The sequence below is a fragment of the Nesoenas mayeri genome (genome assembly GCF_963082525.1).
Source record: "Nesoenas mayeri genome assembly, chromosome: 14".
Classification (NCBI taxonomy): domain Eukaryota; kingdom Metazoa; phylum Chordata; class Aves; order Columbiformes; family Columbidae; genus Nesoenas; species Nesoenas mayeri.
Genome location: NC_137556.1, coordinates 6,822,584 through 6,840,058, shown reverse-complemented (window position 1 = coordinate 6,840,058; position 17,475 = coordinate 6,822,584). Strand labels below are relative to the sequence as shown.

Sequence of the window (17,475 nt, the reverse complement as noted above, 5' to 3'; positions counted from 1 at the left end):
ACTGACCACGGGAAACCCAGTGTTCGGGTTAGCTTCAGCAGAAGCTTTTTCAGCCATGTAGGCAGGCAGATGCATGGCTGAGATCTTCTAATACATATTGGCCAATACTGGCATGGTTTGCCATATGTGCACATAGGATGACTGAGAGCAGCCTAAATATGATTGTTGGGCAATAGTTTGCTGTTATACAAACCACACAGATGTTGCACAACCACGGAGGGGTAATTCTTCAGGTGTCCCAGTGCCTCATCTGTGGCTTTGCTCAGTCCCAATGAACGATGCTGTGGGAGCACAACACAGGGTACAAGGTGTTCATAACTGTCATGTCTTGTTCTGGGCACAGGGGACAGATCCTGCACCCTTTCTCTGCACTGTTATCGCTAAGTGACACTCTGCTGGTGGAGATGCCTGTCCCTCTGTCCATCAGCCACCCTTTGTCCCTTCATTTAGCATCCGCTGGAGCCGGGCAAGGGCACGGGAGCTGTGGCTGTTGCATAGAGATACCATTGGCAGACATAAGATTGCTCTCAGATAAACTTGGGGCCAAGTTTTTCATCCAGTTTTAAGTCTGGAGAACTTCATGCTCACAGCCCCAGGGCACAAGGAGCCCAGACTGGCTGCAGCTGGGAACACACCCCATCGTGTTGATGCACTTTGGCTCCACTGCTCGCTGCTGCTGGGTAGTTTGGCAGCGTGAAGTGTTCGGATGTGGATCAGCACTGACTGATCCTTAAACAGGCCCAGATTGCTATTATTGTCCTCTTAATACTCCCTAAGCTGGTTATAGAGGAAATTTTACTTCAGACACTACCGTGCGCTCCCTGCCAGTCCTTAGCAGAGCTTATCATAGTACCAGTTTCAGCAACATGCAGGATTCCAAAATGAACAGGAAATTATGAGGCACAGAGGGCTCATAGAGGATTTCCTTCTGCAAAGCAAACCGCTGTGTTAATGGGAGAAACGATAAAGGAATTGGGAGCGAATGTTCCTCTACGTTAGAAAGGACAGCGGAGTGGTACGTGGAAGTGCAGTGGAGTTGGACCCTGTGTCTGTGTGTGTACTCGTCTCAGCTCGCTGGGCTGGGGTACGCACAAGCCCAGGGGTCCCCAGAGCTGGAAAGGGACAACTGAGCACCCTGGCTCTGTAAAGTTTTCTCTGTGCCTTCAGGAGCCTGTCCCAGGGCAGATCAGTCTTTGGGGCTCCTGGGCCTGTGGAAGGCTGAGGCTGTGAGGCATTGCTGGCTGTGACCAAACCCTCAGGTGATGGGAAGAGCCATCAGCCACCGCTTGTTGTGACTGTACCTGAGGGGCCTGATTGGGTTTGCTTTAAATCTCTTAAGTCCAAGGAGCTTAAGGTGGACAGAAACAACCTGCTGGGCTACACTCTCCTCTAGCTGCGCAGATGTGGTTTCAGGGGTAAACCAGGTGCTCGATGCCTGTGCTGGGCATGCACTGCGGCTCTGGCTGTGAGTCCTGGGAAGCAGGACACCCATCAGGGCAGGCGCCTATGGCCAAGGCTGCTGTGAAGTGAGGGACAGACTCTAGTTCCCAAAAACATGTGCATTGAGCCAAAGCTGGCAGTGCTGGGAGAGAGCAGGGCAGGGCAGGAGCATCTCTACAGCAGCTGGGTGACCAGGCTCAGCTCTGACGCCCCAGCTGAACGTGGTCCAGCATATCCAGCATAGTGTGTGTGCGTGGACATCAGCCTCCCAGCGCACAGGAGGCATATTGGTTTGTCAGCTACAGGGTTTGAAATTCCATTCTTTGTTTTCTGACAGAACAGGAGAATATGTGGAACCTCACAAGCTCTGATATCTCTGATTTACTGATTTATCTCCTTCGTCTAAATGCCTGAGATCATTAAGGACAGAGAAAAGAAAGCCTCTTATCTGACTGCCAGCAGCACTGAAAGGGCCCTCTATATTGCCTTGTGGTTTATAATTTCCAAAGTATTACTGTACAAATTTACGAGAGGACAGAATGGCTGTTGGGAACATGGAAATAACAACAGCATGGACACAGCTTGCTCTTGCTTGTACAGGATGGAGCAGCATTTGCAAGGTGATCAGAGCATGGGTTTTCAGCAGGCCTGTGAGCACCAGAAGGATAAATAAGCTGTAAACTCTTCACATGGATGTAGCTGGCCAAAGTATTTTTCTGCAGTGGATTTATGCGTGTATGGACTGTATAAGCAGAGTGTAAAGGCAAAGCAGCAGCGAGTGGTTACATAGAAGAGTCGACCTTTCTGAATATGCAAGGAAGCTTTTATTCTTAGGGAGACATGTGGACCTGTGTGAGGCACAGGAGACAGTAAACTGAAGGTGGGGGAAAGTCTGCTCTCTGCCAGGGCCTTTGATGAGAGCAAATTCTGAAGGCAGTGTTAATTCTAAGGGAAAGAACATAGGTGTTGGGGTGGTTTCAGGATCAAGGGGTTTCCTTCAAAGCTGGTTGGGCATCTTGTATTAACCCAGGGTAGGTGGTGTAAGTAAAACAAGTGACCTGGAAAATACACCAGGACTTCACATCACTGCTTTCTCTGTAGCCGGCATGCAGAAGCTCAGAAATCTGCTGTCGGTTGGCAGCGAAACAGTTCCGATGCAAACATATGACACCAGTGACAGGGAAAACAACACCGAAGTTGTGCATGTACAGAATGAATGTGTTTGTGTGTTTAGGTACATAGAATAAACACACAAGCACACACATATGTCAAAACATCTTTGTAAGGTGCTAAAGCAGAAGTTTATGCAGAATATATTTATGTGGAAATATATCTTGAGTTAGTAAACACCAGTTTATGCTCTTCTGCATGTATGTGCACAGATGTCTTTCATGGTATAGTATGAACATGACTAAGGGGGAGTACTCCTGCTAATCGAGATCAGAAAAGATATGGAAGCACATGAAAGAATGAGATTACACATTCTTGTAAAACCTTCAAAGATTAATTAATGCACTGGTATACAAATAAGTGGGGTGAGGGGGAAGAGATGTACCCAAACACATCAACAGGGAATTATACCCACGGAGAGATGAGCAGTCCCCCTCTCTTTTTGGATGTACATTTAATACCTTTGTGATGATAATTAAAGCCCTGTTTGGGTGTTACATCTTGCGATTTACTGTGGTCTTATAAATCTTTCAGCAATTTGAAACCTACAGTGAACAAAGGTATTGCAAAGGTTTGGAAAAGAAACAAAGAGAAGGAGCTGCACTGCGTTTTGCAGAGGGTACCTTTGGCTTTCCAGAAAGAGTGGCTGAGAGGCAGGGAGAGTAGGAGGTCCTGCAGGGCTTTCCAGCCCAGGAGACAAAAAGCCATTGCCTCTGGACCCCAATTCCTCTGACTGAAGGGAGCCACCTATCTTGGGTACCTTTCCCCTCCAGCTGGCTCTTACAGTCATGGAAGGGGATCTTGGGCAGGTTGATCTCTTTCTGAAGGGGCAGACCTTTTCTGGTGGCTCCACACCTTTCTGGAGAGCTTGAAGGTGGGAGGGATGAACGTGGGCCTGGAAAGCTACCTGTGAGGTAGGCAGTGCTGTCGGAAGCTGTGGGTGGAGGTGGGCAGAGAGTGCAGCTGAGAGCAGACAGGAGGGAGGTGGAGGTGGTTTTTGGAGTGGAACTGGAAAGGGAAATGGAGCTGGTGAGGGATATGCCTGTGAGTGACAAAGAAATGGAGCAAAAATAATTAGATGAGATGTGTGAAATGGTAGATACTGTTGGCCTAGAGGCAGATCATGTATCTCTGCAACAGTCCACATCCTGTGCTGTTCCCCATTCTCTTGCCCTCATGGTGCCAGTCCAGCCCTTGTCAATCAGCCTTCTTGTTTGTGCCACCATCTTTGGGGTTTCACTACTCCACCACTGAACTAATTTTCTTCTACTTCTTTGGTCAGGTTGCATGATGTCCAGTTGGTGTTTGGTGGTACAGTAGCTCTGATAGTAGTGACAGTGGTGACAGCCGTCACTCCTGCCAAGAAATCGAATCTGGAGAATGCAGAGGTACTGGTGGGACTGAAGGGTGGAGAGGCACCACAGACCATCTGCAGAGAGCATGGGGTTGTCTGTGCAGTCCACAGCGAACACCATGATTTGCCCAGTGGAGATGGTGATTTCTGGCTTCCTTTCTAGGATGAGATCATCCATTGGATTCCCACCAAGAAATCAGCACTCCCTCCCGCAAACCGTTCAACCTGCTGAGGGCATCTGTGCTGATTATTGCTGTAGATGAGTCTCCAAGAATGCCAAGGAGCTGATTCTTCAGAGAATCAAAGCCTGGCCACTTGTGGGTGGATAAGAAAGTAAATAAAAGGATGAAGAACTTGGTCAATCAATGCCTTCCTGTGCTAGAATGAGTTGTCTTCACTGGAGTCAGGAGGAATGGAAGGCACTGGAAATGAGTAAAACCAGTGGGAGGTTTTGAATTTGTTTTTCTTTTAGCTCATGATCACCTGTGCGATCATCATTTGGCCATTTCCAAAGCAGCACATGGCTTATTTCTGGGTTCTGCTAGGAAGAAAAAATTTTATTGCCAGGTTACTTCTGATCCCCTAAATAAGAACTACAAGAAATCCACTCATCTTTTCTGAGGCAAATCAGGATCCAACTAAAAGTACTTAGACAAGAGCTCTGACCTCACAGCTAATCCCATTTCTGGCGTGCCTGCATATAGATTGACTCAGGCAGGCAGCTGAGACCCTTCAGTTTGTGCTCATGTTTTTCACATGTGCTCCTCTGCAGGTCTCTAGGGAGAGGTCATGGGCAGAGTCCTGGTGGGAGAAAGCCCCAAGAGATCAGTGCTTGCTCCTTCCAGCACCTGTGGTTGGGAGGAGAAGCGGGGAGTGATGTGCCCAGGAGAACCAAGGCTGTTATCAGACTGTGGGTGAGCGGCGGGCTTGCCAAAGAGGTGGGAAGTTTAGTTTTGGGGGAAGGTTGACTTCACTCCAGAGAGATGGGGGTAGAGCTGGGGTGGCTACTGGCTGTGGCATGTCTCTGGTGATTTAGATCTGGAGGTACGGGGGAGGTTGCTCTGGCTCCCGGAAACCTGAGCGGAGAGAGGCGGAAAATCCCTTCCAGCATTTCCTGGCAGACCTTGTGGGCTCTGGAGGAAAGACAGGCTGGGAAACGGGCAGGAGAGATGGGTGTTTGATCCCACAGAGCTTGGGACACTCGGAGAAGCTCTCCAGCCCTGTGCAGAGAGCAGTCTGGAGGCAGATGCCTCCCTGAGCCCCGTGCAGCTGGGATGGGAGGGAGGTGAGGAGAGGGTGTGCAGAAATGGGCACAGGTTTTGGTTGGCAGCAGGGTCTGAACAGATGACTTCCATACAGAGGCACCCACAGGGTTGTGGCTCAGGTTTAACAAGCCCAGCTCCTGTTCTGTGGGGCTGGCGTGGAGCCGGGAAGAGTCACAGCCGCCCGGACTCAGCTTCACTCTGCTATAACAGTAACAGCGATGGAAGAGGCTGTGCAAGGATGAGCTGAGCCCAGGGAAAAGCCAAAAGGGAGCAGAGCAAGGAAGGAGAAGAGGAAACTTGTCAGATAACCCAAAATAACCCATTTGCCTGTGTATGTACATGTGTGTGTTAGTCTGCTGCACAGACTCCGTTCTGCCTGCACAGAAGGGGAAGATCTTTGCTCTCTCACCTGGAAGCAAAGAGAAGACATTTACAATGAAGCAACTACAGGGATGCCAAGGCAGGATCATTCACTCTTTTTGCAGATACTTTGGCATGCTCGTGGAAGAAGGGTTTTTGCAGCAGGGGTCTTGCCTCATTCCCACTTCGTTCCTCCGCCTCATGTCTCCAGGCAGACCCGATCCTTCACTGGCTTCTCCCTGGGTCTGTTCACAAGCCTCTGAGATGGGGCTGGATCGGGAAGCCAGGCCTCTCCCAGCTTTGGCAGCCCAAGGCTGGCCTTTCCCCAGCAATTCAACTATTCCTCCTCTCCAGAGTGGAACATGCCCCAACACTTTTGCCTTGAACCGAACTGCATTCAAGAGCCTGGGTTTGCCCACACATGTTAAAGGTACAGCTGGAGGCGAAAAGCAGGGCAAGGCAGCCACATCTCCAGCACGGAGGAAAAAGGGAGCCAGCAGCTGAGCCCAGAGCTCGGCGCCTGCACCCAGAGATGACTGTGGAAGGGGAGCTGGCTGCAGATGCAGTGATGAATACCCCGGCTTCCCACCACACCTCTTTTCCAGAAGAGTTCCTCCTCAGCTAACATTTGGATTTTCAAGCCAGGATTGAACATCCTTGGGGAGATGAACTATCTGAAGGAGGAGGGCCTGATCTGCCAGGGTTTCATTGCCATGGCACTGCAGCTGGTCTGGTGGCCGTGGGGATCTGGAGGGAGTGGGAGAAGGGACGGGCACAGCGGTGTCGGGGTGCTGGGTTGAGCCCAGGAGTGCTGGGGGCTGCGGGGGCTGCTTGGCACTTGCTGGCATGCCCCTCCCCAGAGGGCTTGCCCGTGTGGGCAGCAGCATGGGCAGGGGTTTGCAGGTGTGAGCTGTATGTAGAGCACTTTCACCCTTGCCAGGTTTTAGATAGAGGCAGCTAAGGAGAGGAGTATGGTCTTCTCCTCCCCTTCTCATTTGCTCTTTGCATATGGAGGGGGGATATTATCTTTGTGCTCCTTCCAGTCCAGCGTTCCCAGGGAAGTGAGCTTCCATGGCTGAGAGTTGAAGTTTGCCGGCACTGGCTTGAGGACATCTGTATGTGCAGGCCCTGTGTTATGGTTAATGTGCAAAGGATATGGGCATCTGCCTCTGAGGAGGAGTGAACCAGAGCCCTCCAGATTTCCCCTCTGATTATTACAGCATGTTCCTTCCTGCCACAGGTAGTTCATCAGATGCCAGCTGCCAGACTAAGGAGAAGGATGCAAACAAGACTGTTAACTAAAATACTCCAACATCCAACCTGGATGAGCAAGCTGTAAAGGAAAAGGAAATTATTCCTGTGGAGCAGGATAAAGGCTCACCAAGCAGACTGCACGTGGGCAGCACTCAGAATAAGGAACGGCTCTTTGAAGGGCATGAAAATCTGCACCAGAGCTAAAACCTGGAGCTGGCTTCTAAGTGATGGGGGAATCATCTGATGGTAGATAAGGATTTAATTAGGGACACTGTAACCAAGAGGAAACAACAGGAATCCTGCAGGATGCATCCTGCTGCTCAAGCCCAAGCAGACAGGGCATGATTGGAGAGGTGATTAGTGCAGAAGAGCAGCAGGACTGGGTCAGACCAAAGGTCTGCCTTGACTCATCTCTGCACCCAACAGCAGATGCTTCAGGAAGAAGGAGCATACCAGACATATGGTGATATTTGCCCCAGATATTAACCCAGCTTCCAGACAGTGTCCAGCTCAAGCACTCCTGAGCCAGAGCAGCTCTTCTGAGAACATTAGTGCTGGGGAGAAAGGGCTTTCGGTTTCCATTTTGTGGGAGGGAAATACACCATGTGGCTGGGCAGCACTGGATGCTCTTTCTAGGAGTCCTGTGTTGTTTTTACGCTCCTCCTTGTTGTGAAATGTCCTGTCAGTGGCTGGTACAGCCCTATTCACCAGCTATTGTCCCGCTGGGCACGGCTGCGGTGCCGTGGCTGCCCAGGGCAGGCCACAGACAGCTGCCATCACGCTGCGGTCAGGCTTGGCTTTGCGCACGGGGAATTTTGGCCCTGTAGCTGATGGCAGCAAAGTCTGCAAATCCCAGGCAGTAAAGGTGATCGGTGAGGTGTTTGGACAAGAAATAACAAGATGCTTGTATAGTCTCTCGGGCCCAGCTGAAGCAGTGATCAAAAGCAATACGAAATTAAGAAAAATGTAGGGAATGCACATAAAAATGTGTCCCGGGGCGAGTCATTTCCCAAGAATCACAGAATAAGAGTTTGTGTGATTTTTAGAGCACAATACTAAGGCTGACAAAAAAGTGGATTTAATTGGGAAATGGCCATGGTTTATGTGGTGTGCTATGAAATACAAAGTAATGTGACTTCTCCATGGCCACTGCAGAAACTGCATAGTCCCTGACACAAATAATTAGATACCATGCAATTATCTTGGCACCAAAGCATCTGGGAAGCAGACCTAGCCTAGCTCCTGTTAGAATTCAGCATCATCGTGCAGCAAAGTACTTGTCCATATGTGTGTCTCCTCACTCTGTCTGTCTCAATGCTGTCTGGTGGAATGTGATGTCTATGTGGTTTTATGACCCATCAAATCAAGTTAAAACTAACCAGTAGGTTCAAGAATCTGTGGGGATGATAGTGAGACAGGCAGAGCGATCATCAAAACACAAAGCCTGGGATCATATAAGTCACACGTCCTTTAGTCTTAAAGTGCCCTAGAAAGGATGGGGGGCTTCAGGCAGGATGGGATGGGTTGGGGTGGAATGGGATGAGAGGGGGTGGGGTGGGGTGGCTAAGCATGGTGGGAATGTAGCTGCATTTTGCGAGGTGACATCGTGCTGCTGCCAAGACCCCCTGCTGCGAAGGCCAGAGCCCTGGGCTGGGACATGTGCCTGTGGGAGTGGGTCTCTCCTCCCGCCCTGCACCCAAGCACCCTGGCAGCCCCTGCCCCAGCTGAGGAGCTACAAACCCACCCGCACAGAATCACAGACTGGCTGGGGTTGGAAGGGACCTCTGGAGATCATCTGGTCCAACCCACCTGCTAACGCAGAGTCACCAGATCAGATCGCACAGGATTGTGTCCAGGTGGGTTTGAATGTCTCCAGAGAAGGAGACTCCACAACCTCTCTGGGCAGCCTGTTCCAGGGCTCTGGCACCCCCAAAGAAGTTTCTCCTCATATTCAGATGGAGCCTTCTATGCTTCAACCTGTGCCTATTGCCCCTCATCCTATCGCTGGGCACCACTGAAATGAGTCTGGTTCTTGACACCCACCTTTTTTGAGATATTTATAGACATTGATGAGATACCCTCTCAGCCTTCTCCAGGCTGAACAGACCCAGCTCTCTCAGTCTCTCCTCATAGGAAAGATGGTCCAGAACCCTCATAATCCTCGTGGCCCGCCGCTGAACTACTCCCTCCAGTAATTCCTTATCCTTCTTAAACTGGGGAGCCCAGAACTGGCCGTCTCGCTCTGGTGCCGAGCTCCATCCCCTGTCACCCCGCCGCTCCGTCTTCTGCCCCGCCGCTCCGTCCCTTGCCCGCCGCTCCCCCCGCCGGCCGCTCCGTCCCTTGCCCCGCCGCTCCCCACGCCCCTCCATCCCTTGCCCGCCGCTCCCTCCGCCGCTCCGTCCCTTGCCCGCCGCTCCCCCCGCCGGCCGCTCCGTCCCTTGCCCCGCCGCTCCCCACGCCGCTCCATCCCTTGCCCGCCGCTCCCCCCGCCGCTCCGTCCCTTGCCCGCCGCTCCGTCGCTTGCCCGCCGCTCCCCACGCCGCTCCGTCCCTTGCCCTGCCGCTCCCCCCGCCGGCCGCTCCGCGCCGCTGCCGCCGCGACGGGGATGCAGCTCGGCCGGGGGATGGAGCTCGGAGGAGGAGCCTTTCACAACTTAAGGGGGGGGCACAGGGGTGAGAGCGGTGTCACGTCACAGGGTGACGCATCTCCTGACATGTTTTCCACTGGCGTTGTCTTGTCGCAGGAGGTAGGGCTTATTTTTTACTGAGTTTGTCGGTCTTTGAAGTAGACAGGCTGGTTTAAGGCAATAGAAAGCTCTGCAGTGGGTAAAGTCGTTCAGGAGCTGCTCAACAAGGCAGAACAGGGCAGAGGGGTGGGAGATGCTCCTGGCACCGTCCCTGCACTGTGGGACCCAGCCTGTGCCAGACCCAGCGGGTCATGATGAGATCCCCCACCAGCTGCAAGTCTGGGTGTACTCAAACTGCTGTGAGAGGTACCTAACCGCTGGGTACTGTACTCCATCAGCCCCACCACCATGGGCCAGCTGAATATGGTTCAAAGCCCTTGCTTACATGGCTCAATCTTCCTTTGCAGAACTGATTTTAGCTAGTAAGGCTCAAGCCTGTGTGAAATACCAGCCTCCACACATGTTGCAGGATGGATTTAACTCTGTGGGTTTCCAGTGGCACTGTTAGCTAGAGCAGAAGCATCTCCAGGTGCAGCTACACCTTGCAAATGGTGAGTCTTGGAGTCCCTGCTGTCCCCAGGTGTGTGACTGCAATAGTCATGGTGATCCTGGCTTGCCAACTTTTTGCATCTCCTGCATTTCAAATATTTAAGCCACAAACCTTTAATACAGCATTTATGCCACAGTTTGCTTCTTTTGTAAAAGTCAGGGTCAGAAAAACTGACAGAAAAGCACTAATCTCTGCATAAATCTTTTTCTTTCCCGTCTTTTCTCTGGTGACTGCAGAACAATGCTCAGTGAGCTGCTCTGTGGTGCTTCCCAGAGTAACTACAGCAAAATTAACCACCTCTGCCTGCAGATGCACTCTAGCACTCGGGTCAGATTGTGCTTGTGTTGGACTGATTTTGGATCCAGATCTCTCTGTTATTTTTCTATTTCCTCTTTTTTTTTTTTTTCAAGTTTGCAAACTGTGTCTCAGTCAGCACTAACCACAGGGAGAATTTCCACTTGGAAAGTACAGGCAAGTTTTTTTAGTGCTATGCAGGCACTGGAAGGCTCAGTTTCGGCTGTAACAGGGAAAGGGCTGTTCAGTCCCCCCCTTGCTGACTGTCTAGGTCTGAAAGCTTAAAAAGGCCAGCTTATTCCTCAAGTCCTAATGTAACCCCGTGTATGGCATTTGCCCCAAGGCAGTGAAATCCCAGCAACTTGATACTTCAGGCTGTGACCTTTGAAGGGTTAAGGGAGGCCCAGCTGCAATCGCCTTGATGCTCAGTTAAAGCCAGGACAGCTGCACTTGTAATAGTGCTGAGCTGGGTCCTTTGGGCTCTGCCAGACTGCTGGGACGTGAGTATCATCCTCTCCGGTGGGACATGGCCTTACAGATGGATCTCTTTGCCTTCCTGAGCCACAGTAACTGCCTCTCCTGGTGGAACCTGCTGACTTTCCTGAGTTTGCTGTGATTTAGAGCTGATTTTTGCACAAGAAGGGAAGGCAGAGGAGAGGAGGGCTGGGAAGCCTTTTCTTGCATGGAAGCAAAGCCGTCCGTGTCTGTCCGGCGGCGCTGGAAGGGCGGGCTGGAGCTGGAAGGAATGCAGCCACGTCTTGGCGGAGGAGCTGGAGCGGGAGTTTCTGGCTGAGAGGGAGCGACTGGAAAGAAGGTTTGCACAGGGTGGCCAATCTCCTCTGGTCCCTGCCTGTCTTCTTGTCCTCCCCCTTGCCCAAATCCTCTCTTGCCAGCTCTCCTGGCCTGGGGGTGGTTCGGCAGCTGCAGCAGCCAGCTGGATCTTGCAGGTGGGGGTCCTGGGCAGCGGTGCCCCTCACTGTGCCAGGTCTGTCAAATCACAGTGGCAGCCTCCAAGATGAGGACACATGCGCTGTCTCCATCAAGAAAGCCCCCTCTGGCTAATGGCTCCGGGAAGTAGCGTGGCCGAGCAAAAGGAATCCTGGAGTCCAAGGCAGGGATGAAAAACCTTCTCCTGGCTCCTCTGGGCACCAGCTTTCCCACTGGGTTCAAACAGCTGGCAGAGCATCTGCAAAGTGACTGCCCTGCTGTGCAGGATCTGACCCCACAGCTCTATCTGGAGCACAGCACATCCAGCCAGTGGCTGTTGACAGGGGGACCTCACTGCTGAACCACAGCTCTGGCAGCACGGATATTTTTAGCCTGTGCAAATGGTGGTGTTTATTTTTCTACTGTTCTGCCTTTTCTCCTTTCCCAGGGATTTAATAGCTCATGAAAGCGAGGGCCTTAGAGCCATGCGAGTGTCAGTGCTGGCTGGCTGCCTCCATCGCTCCATCCATCTGCCTGTGCATTACCCAACTGATATCCCCAAACAAGCCCGTTTACAGTGAAGTGGTGGGCTGTGATCAGCAGAAGCACCTCAGCTTACCTTGGACCAGACTCCTCCTGGGGCTGGGGTGCCTGTATTACAATTTGAATGTGTACATGAGGTTGGTGAAGCGTGTGTGATTGTGTGATCTCCCTCATTGGGATGGGACAAAACAGAGGAACATTGCAAGCTTGTTTGTTGTCCATGTTTCAAATAGGTATTTTTTTATTACAGAGACTCATCAGGTTGCTCACACTGTGGCAGGAATTTAATAAGATAGGGCACATGGAACATTCAGAGGTAAAAGAAGAGAGTTCTCAGCCTATGAGACTTAACTGTCCCTTTGCACCCGTCAGGGCCCTCTCTATAAAGCAAAATCCAAATACCTTCTCCCTTCCCTCCCACCTGTCCCTTAAACCCAAAAATCCACAACAGGAGAAAAAATATTTCAGCCTTTCCCTTGAGTGTGTGGCAAGCACACACCTTTCTGAGCAGAAATGTCCCTTCCAAGTGTGACACAGCTTCCCCGGGAGAGCAGGGCTGGAATTTAAGCACAACCAAGGCAGGGGTGGGAAGTGCTCAGAGGCACCGTGATTTGGGGAGAGCCAAGAGCTTTATCTCAGCTACAGCAGAATCACAACTGCAAGGTCAGGAACAGGCGGCCTCACCCAATCTCCCTTTACAGCACAGAAAACACAACAGCAGTACGATCATCGAGTAACGGTAAAGCACGTAGCACTTTCAAACCTTTATTTTTTGAGGGGATTTTACAGGATGGGATGCGTTTCATTTTATTTGTTTTAATTTTTGTGCGCTTTCCTATTTGTTCGTTTGTGTGTGTGTGCCCAATGGTTGTTAAATTCAAGCCCTGGGAATCCAGAAAAAGAAAAAATAAAAAAGGAAAGCGAAATCCTGTCACTCTATGTCTTTGTCACCCCTCTCTGTACCCCCTACCATGAGCTGGGCGACCACAATGTCACCCACAGCTGCTCTGCTCGAAAAGCCCCATCCTGCTACATCCTCCGGCTCTACCTTCCCTCGCTGGTGTCTGTAACCGGGGCGGTGAATCAGCTGAAAGGTCTTTGCATCTACGCTGATGTGTCTGAGAACGTGCTGTTAGTAAGAAGTCAAGTCGATCTAAGAGCAGATACTGGACTGAGAGGATATGTAGGACAGGAACAGAGTCAATCAATGGTAAAGACACATCAGAGAGAGAAAGGGCTGGTAAGAGCATGTGGAAATAGCTGGGTGATTAATCTAGTGGTAATAGATGAGGCTATGAAGGAGGACTGTTATTTGTCTTAGCACCGTTACTGCATATGTTTAAATCTATATTAGCACCTTGTTCCCAGGGAAAAAACAAAACAAAAGCGGTTTAAAGACCAAAGGAAGTGGGAAGGTTAAAACAAGACAAAGTTGGCAGCGGAGAAGGAAGCTGGGGGTTTAGATCACAAGATTCTTGTCTATGTCCTCTGTGGAAGGAAAAGAGAGGTGAGGTTAGGAGGCAGATGCTGCCATAGTCCCATTGCTCCTGCCATCCCCCCTCTCCTGCTTTCCCTCCCCAGGACCAGCTGTAATGCATTGCTACATCCAGAATGGAAGCTTTGGGCGTGCTTTTTGGTGTCCCCTCCACCCTTACTCCTTCCCCACTTGGTACTTACGCTCCTTAATGCCGAAGCAGCTGGCCCACTCCTCCAGGGCGATGTACTTGTCGTTGTCCAGGTCACAAGCGTCGAAGAAGCGGGTGGTGCAGTGCTCCATGGGGATGAGTGGGGCACGGAGCGGGGCCAGCTCGGTGTGGGACAGGTACCTGCCAAGGTGACACACGGTCAATGTGTTGTTGCCTGCCAGCAACAGCCACCTTCCCACGGGAGGGGAGGTGCTCTGCTGGGTGGGGGGAACAGTCCAGGGCAAGATGCTGCCCCAGCTCTCTTGTCCGGTTTGACTGCTGTCCCAGTGCCCTCTCAGTATCTGCCACTGATTTTCACAAAGGTCAAGGACTAGTCACAAAATAGCCAGCAGCTGGGTGGGGGTCCTTGCCAGATGCCCCTACTCCATGCCTCCATGTGATTGCTCTTGTGCCCATCTCCCGCTCACAGATAAGCCAGCAGCTGCTGTTTCAGCTGTTGAAGTTATCCTGGGGCCTTTGGACTAAGATATTTTAGGGAACTGTTCTACAACAGTAAATGTGAGAAGACAGGAACTCCACACCCAAGGGAGATGGGAGCAGCTGGGGCTGGGAGAGGCTCCTCTTCCTGCAGAACTGTTTGCAGAAAGTAAAACTTTCTCTACCCCAGCCTGGTTTACCCCAGCCCCTGCCAGATATGTGCAGGGGTTGTCCCTCCACCGGGCTTTGTCTGTGCATCTGCCACCAGCCACCCACTTATGTCACATCCCCAGCCTCTCTTGACACCTTCTGCCACCAAATCACCCTGGTCCGCAGGCAGGAGGGGGTCCTGGTGGAGGCTCCCTGTCCTGCTCTGCTGACACTCACCCATCAATGGGGTGCTGGTCCAGCTGCCCGAACTGCCAGTGCACAGGGAAGATGTACATGTTGTAGTTCTTCTCAAAGTCACGGGCCAGCAGCTCCACGGTGTGGTCACCAGCCTCCAGGCGCTTCTCGTTCTCGTGGATCTTCTTCACCTGTCATAGGAGAGGCCAGGGAGACCTTGTCAGCAAGGAAATGGGGTGCAAGGAGGAACCTTGGGAGGTGCTTTACATGGGGTGCCCACAGGTCATTTGGGATGTACCCCTGATGTGTGCTGGGCTCTGTTGGTGGGGTGAGCTTCCAGGTTCCCTCCCCAGCCCCTCACCTTCAGCTTCTGCTTCTCAGTCAGCAGGTTGTTGTCCTCATCACGCTCATACAGGGTGATGAGCACGTTCTTGAGCCAGTCCCGCATGCGCAGGGGAAACTCGGTCAGCTCTGTGTCCAGGCAGGCAGGGATGACTGGAAGCCGTACATGGTGGTCAGTGCAGCATCTAGACATGCAGCTCCAGACCCTGGACACACAGCCCATGCCCTCCCACCTCATCCATGAGCCTGCCTAGACCTTTGCTGTCTGTCAGCCCATGGGCAAGGGGGCTATGCTCAGGTTAGGGGTCCCCTTGTCTAAGGGAATGGCTCCACTTACATTTGCAAGGCCCAATGTAGTCCAGGTGCAGCTTGTGTCCCTTCTTGGTTCCCTCCAAGGTGCACTTGGTGGCAAAGAAGTGGCAGGAGGAGTCGTAGGTCTTGTTGTCAGTGCCACAGACCTGCACAGGATGGAAAGATGCTGCGTGAGAGGTGGTGAAGCCTAGCCCTGCTGGGAAATCAGCAGAGAGAGCCTCTGAATGAGATGTTTAAATTGTTTCTTGGGGTGGACAACAGCTCCTTGGTCACAGCCAGCTGGGGACCTGCCAGCCTGACTCTGCCTCCTCCGCCATCTCTGGCCATGTCCTATGTGGAGTGGTCCCTCCCCACCTTACTCCATCAAGCAGCCTCTGCCCTCACCTTCTCGAAGACGCCGGCGGTGGCTGGGCAGCTGGACGGGTCCTGGCACACACACATGGGCGAGTTGTTGTCGTCCACCTCGCACACCTTGCCATGCTTGCAGTGATGGTTCTGGCAGGGGTCTGGGAGAGGGCAGGGAGCAAAGTCAGAGCCTGCCCCATCCCCAGCTCTCACGGGGGAAGAGCGACTTACTCTCTGCGACAATCTCCTCTACATCCTCTGCGGGTTCCTCGAACTCTCCCACCTCCACCTGGACGGGGTTAGCACCCACGGGCTCCTGCAAAAGAGGTCAGTGTGTCTGGTATGGGTGCAAAAAGAGCTGGGCCCCATTCCTGGGGATAGAGCAGCCCCTACATTGCCCCTGCTCCCCCGTGCTTTGGACATGCTCTTCCCAGGGCAGTGGGTGGTGCACAGGATGGGTGGCAAGGAGGAGCAGAGTCACCTACCTCTGTGGTGGGGTCTTCGATGACCTCTGTCTCATCAGGCAGAGCCTCCTGCTGCAGGGCAAAAGGACCATGAGCTGGGGTCCATGGGGAGGGTGGTCCCAAGGGAGGTGACCCAATGGGGTAGGTGGCAGGGCCACCCACAGGCTTCCAATTCCCCCACAGCCTCCCCATACCAGGGGGTTTATTAGTTATAAAAGAAAATCCCCATCAGATACATTGGATGGACAACCTTGATAGCAATGAGGCTTCATTGTCTCCCATACTTACTGGAGCTGCCAGGGCTTTGCCTGCCAGGCAGAGAAGGAAAAAAATCCAGGCCCTCATCTTTCAGCAAGCCCTGAATAAAGGAGAGGAAAAGGAGGGATGAGGAAGGAGGCTGGCCATGCCACTCAGCTCTGGGCTGAGCTCACGGCTGGCAGTCAGACACTTAGAAAAGAGCATTTTCTTTGTTTCCTGTCTCGTCTGTTCAATATTACAGTCCCACATGCTGGCTTTTCTAGCCAAAACCTTAAGCTGAATCATATTTCCAAGACAAATTCTTTTGATTTTGCAAAATGGTATGATGGGGGTTTAGGTTTCTGTTGCTGGATGGATGCCTTTAGAAAAATTGCAGGCAAAATGTAAGCTCCGCTTTCCTTCACAGGAGTTTTTTTTGGATGAAAAAAACCATTTTTCGTGTTAAAAGCCCTTGATATGAGCCCCAGCTACAAGCAATGAAACTCTACCATTTTATTTGTCCATCAGAGGAAAGATGAAAGCAAAGGAAGGAGAGAACAGAGAGACAGTGAGAGAGGTACTTGAGAATTAAATCCTGTAGAAAACCCTTCTCACATAGACATAGACACCTCTAGGGGTATCAGGGACCAGTCCCCCATCCCCAGAACCCCCAAATGTTGGGTTGTCTACTGTAGTTTTTCCTTTTCCTGCTCAGACCTGAGGGTGTCCAAACTGGGTTTGAGGGATCCAGGACACATTGGGGTTGTGTCCTGCAGGGACGTGAACTCCAGGGGGATGAGCCTTTTGCCCCCATCCCAATTTGGGTTGTTGTAGGGACTCCATAGGATTCACAGGCTGGGCAGCCCAGCTCACACCAGCCGTGATGCGAGCCAGGAGAGCGCAGCTGGTGAAATCACCCTGTCCTTGTCCCTCCCGGCCTTGGTTCCTGTTTGGCAGGATTGAGCCCCTCTGTGTGAGGGCAGAGGGAAGCTCAGCTGGCTGATTAATATGCCGGTGGCATCCCATTCCTGACAGTGAGGGCTGCCCGCTCCCTTCCGCCCGCTGGGAGAACGCAACACCCCCCCCGTTTGTCTCCTGCCAGCAAGGGGACTTGTCCCCCTGCCAAGGCTTCCGCTGCCTCCCTTCCACTCGCCCCCTCCGCTCCACCTGCATGGCTGGGTCATTGCAGCCCACCAGCTCCCTGGCGCTGGGATGGCTTCACTGGCACAGAAAGTGTTGGACAAGTTGTCTTCTCTCCCCGCAAGCAGGGATGGATATCTAATTTGCCAATGTGTCCTTGCTCCCCGTACACGGCAGCTCTCCAGGTATAAAACCATGCAACGCTGTGCTGCAGCACACCAGCCAGGCGGGGCTCTGCTTTCTAATTTAGCAAAGTTTGTCCACAAAGAGACTGAAGTCCTCCTTCCAGTGTCAGCACTGGACCCAGCCCCAGCAGGATGCCCG

At 52.2% G+C, this 17,475-nt stretch overlaps 1 protein-coding gene across 1 annotated transcript; it reads right to left on the bottom strand.

Moving 5' to 3' along the window:
* Positions 1-13,302: 13,302 nt before the first annotated feature.
* SPARC (secreted protein acidic and cysteine rich) lies at positions 13,303-16,119 on the bottom strand (the record flags this gene model as incomplete). The annotated part of the gene is made up of 9 exons (XM_080353382.1): positions 13,303-13,331; positions 13,521-13,669; positions 14,354-14,502; positions 14,673-14,806; positions 14,991-15,111; positions 15,350-15,471; positions 15,542-15,626; positions 15,796-15,846; positions 16,063-16,119. The coding sequence occupies 9 exons, from the start codon at positions 16,117-16,119 to the stop codon at positions 13,303-13,305; spliced, it is 897 nt and encodes a 298-aa protein (XP_080209508.1).
* Positions 16,120-17,475: the final 1,356 nt, after the last annotated feature.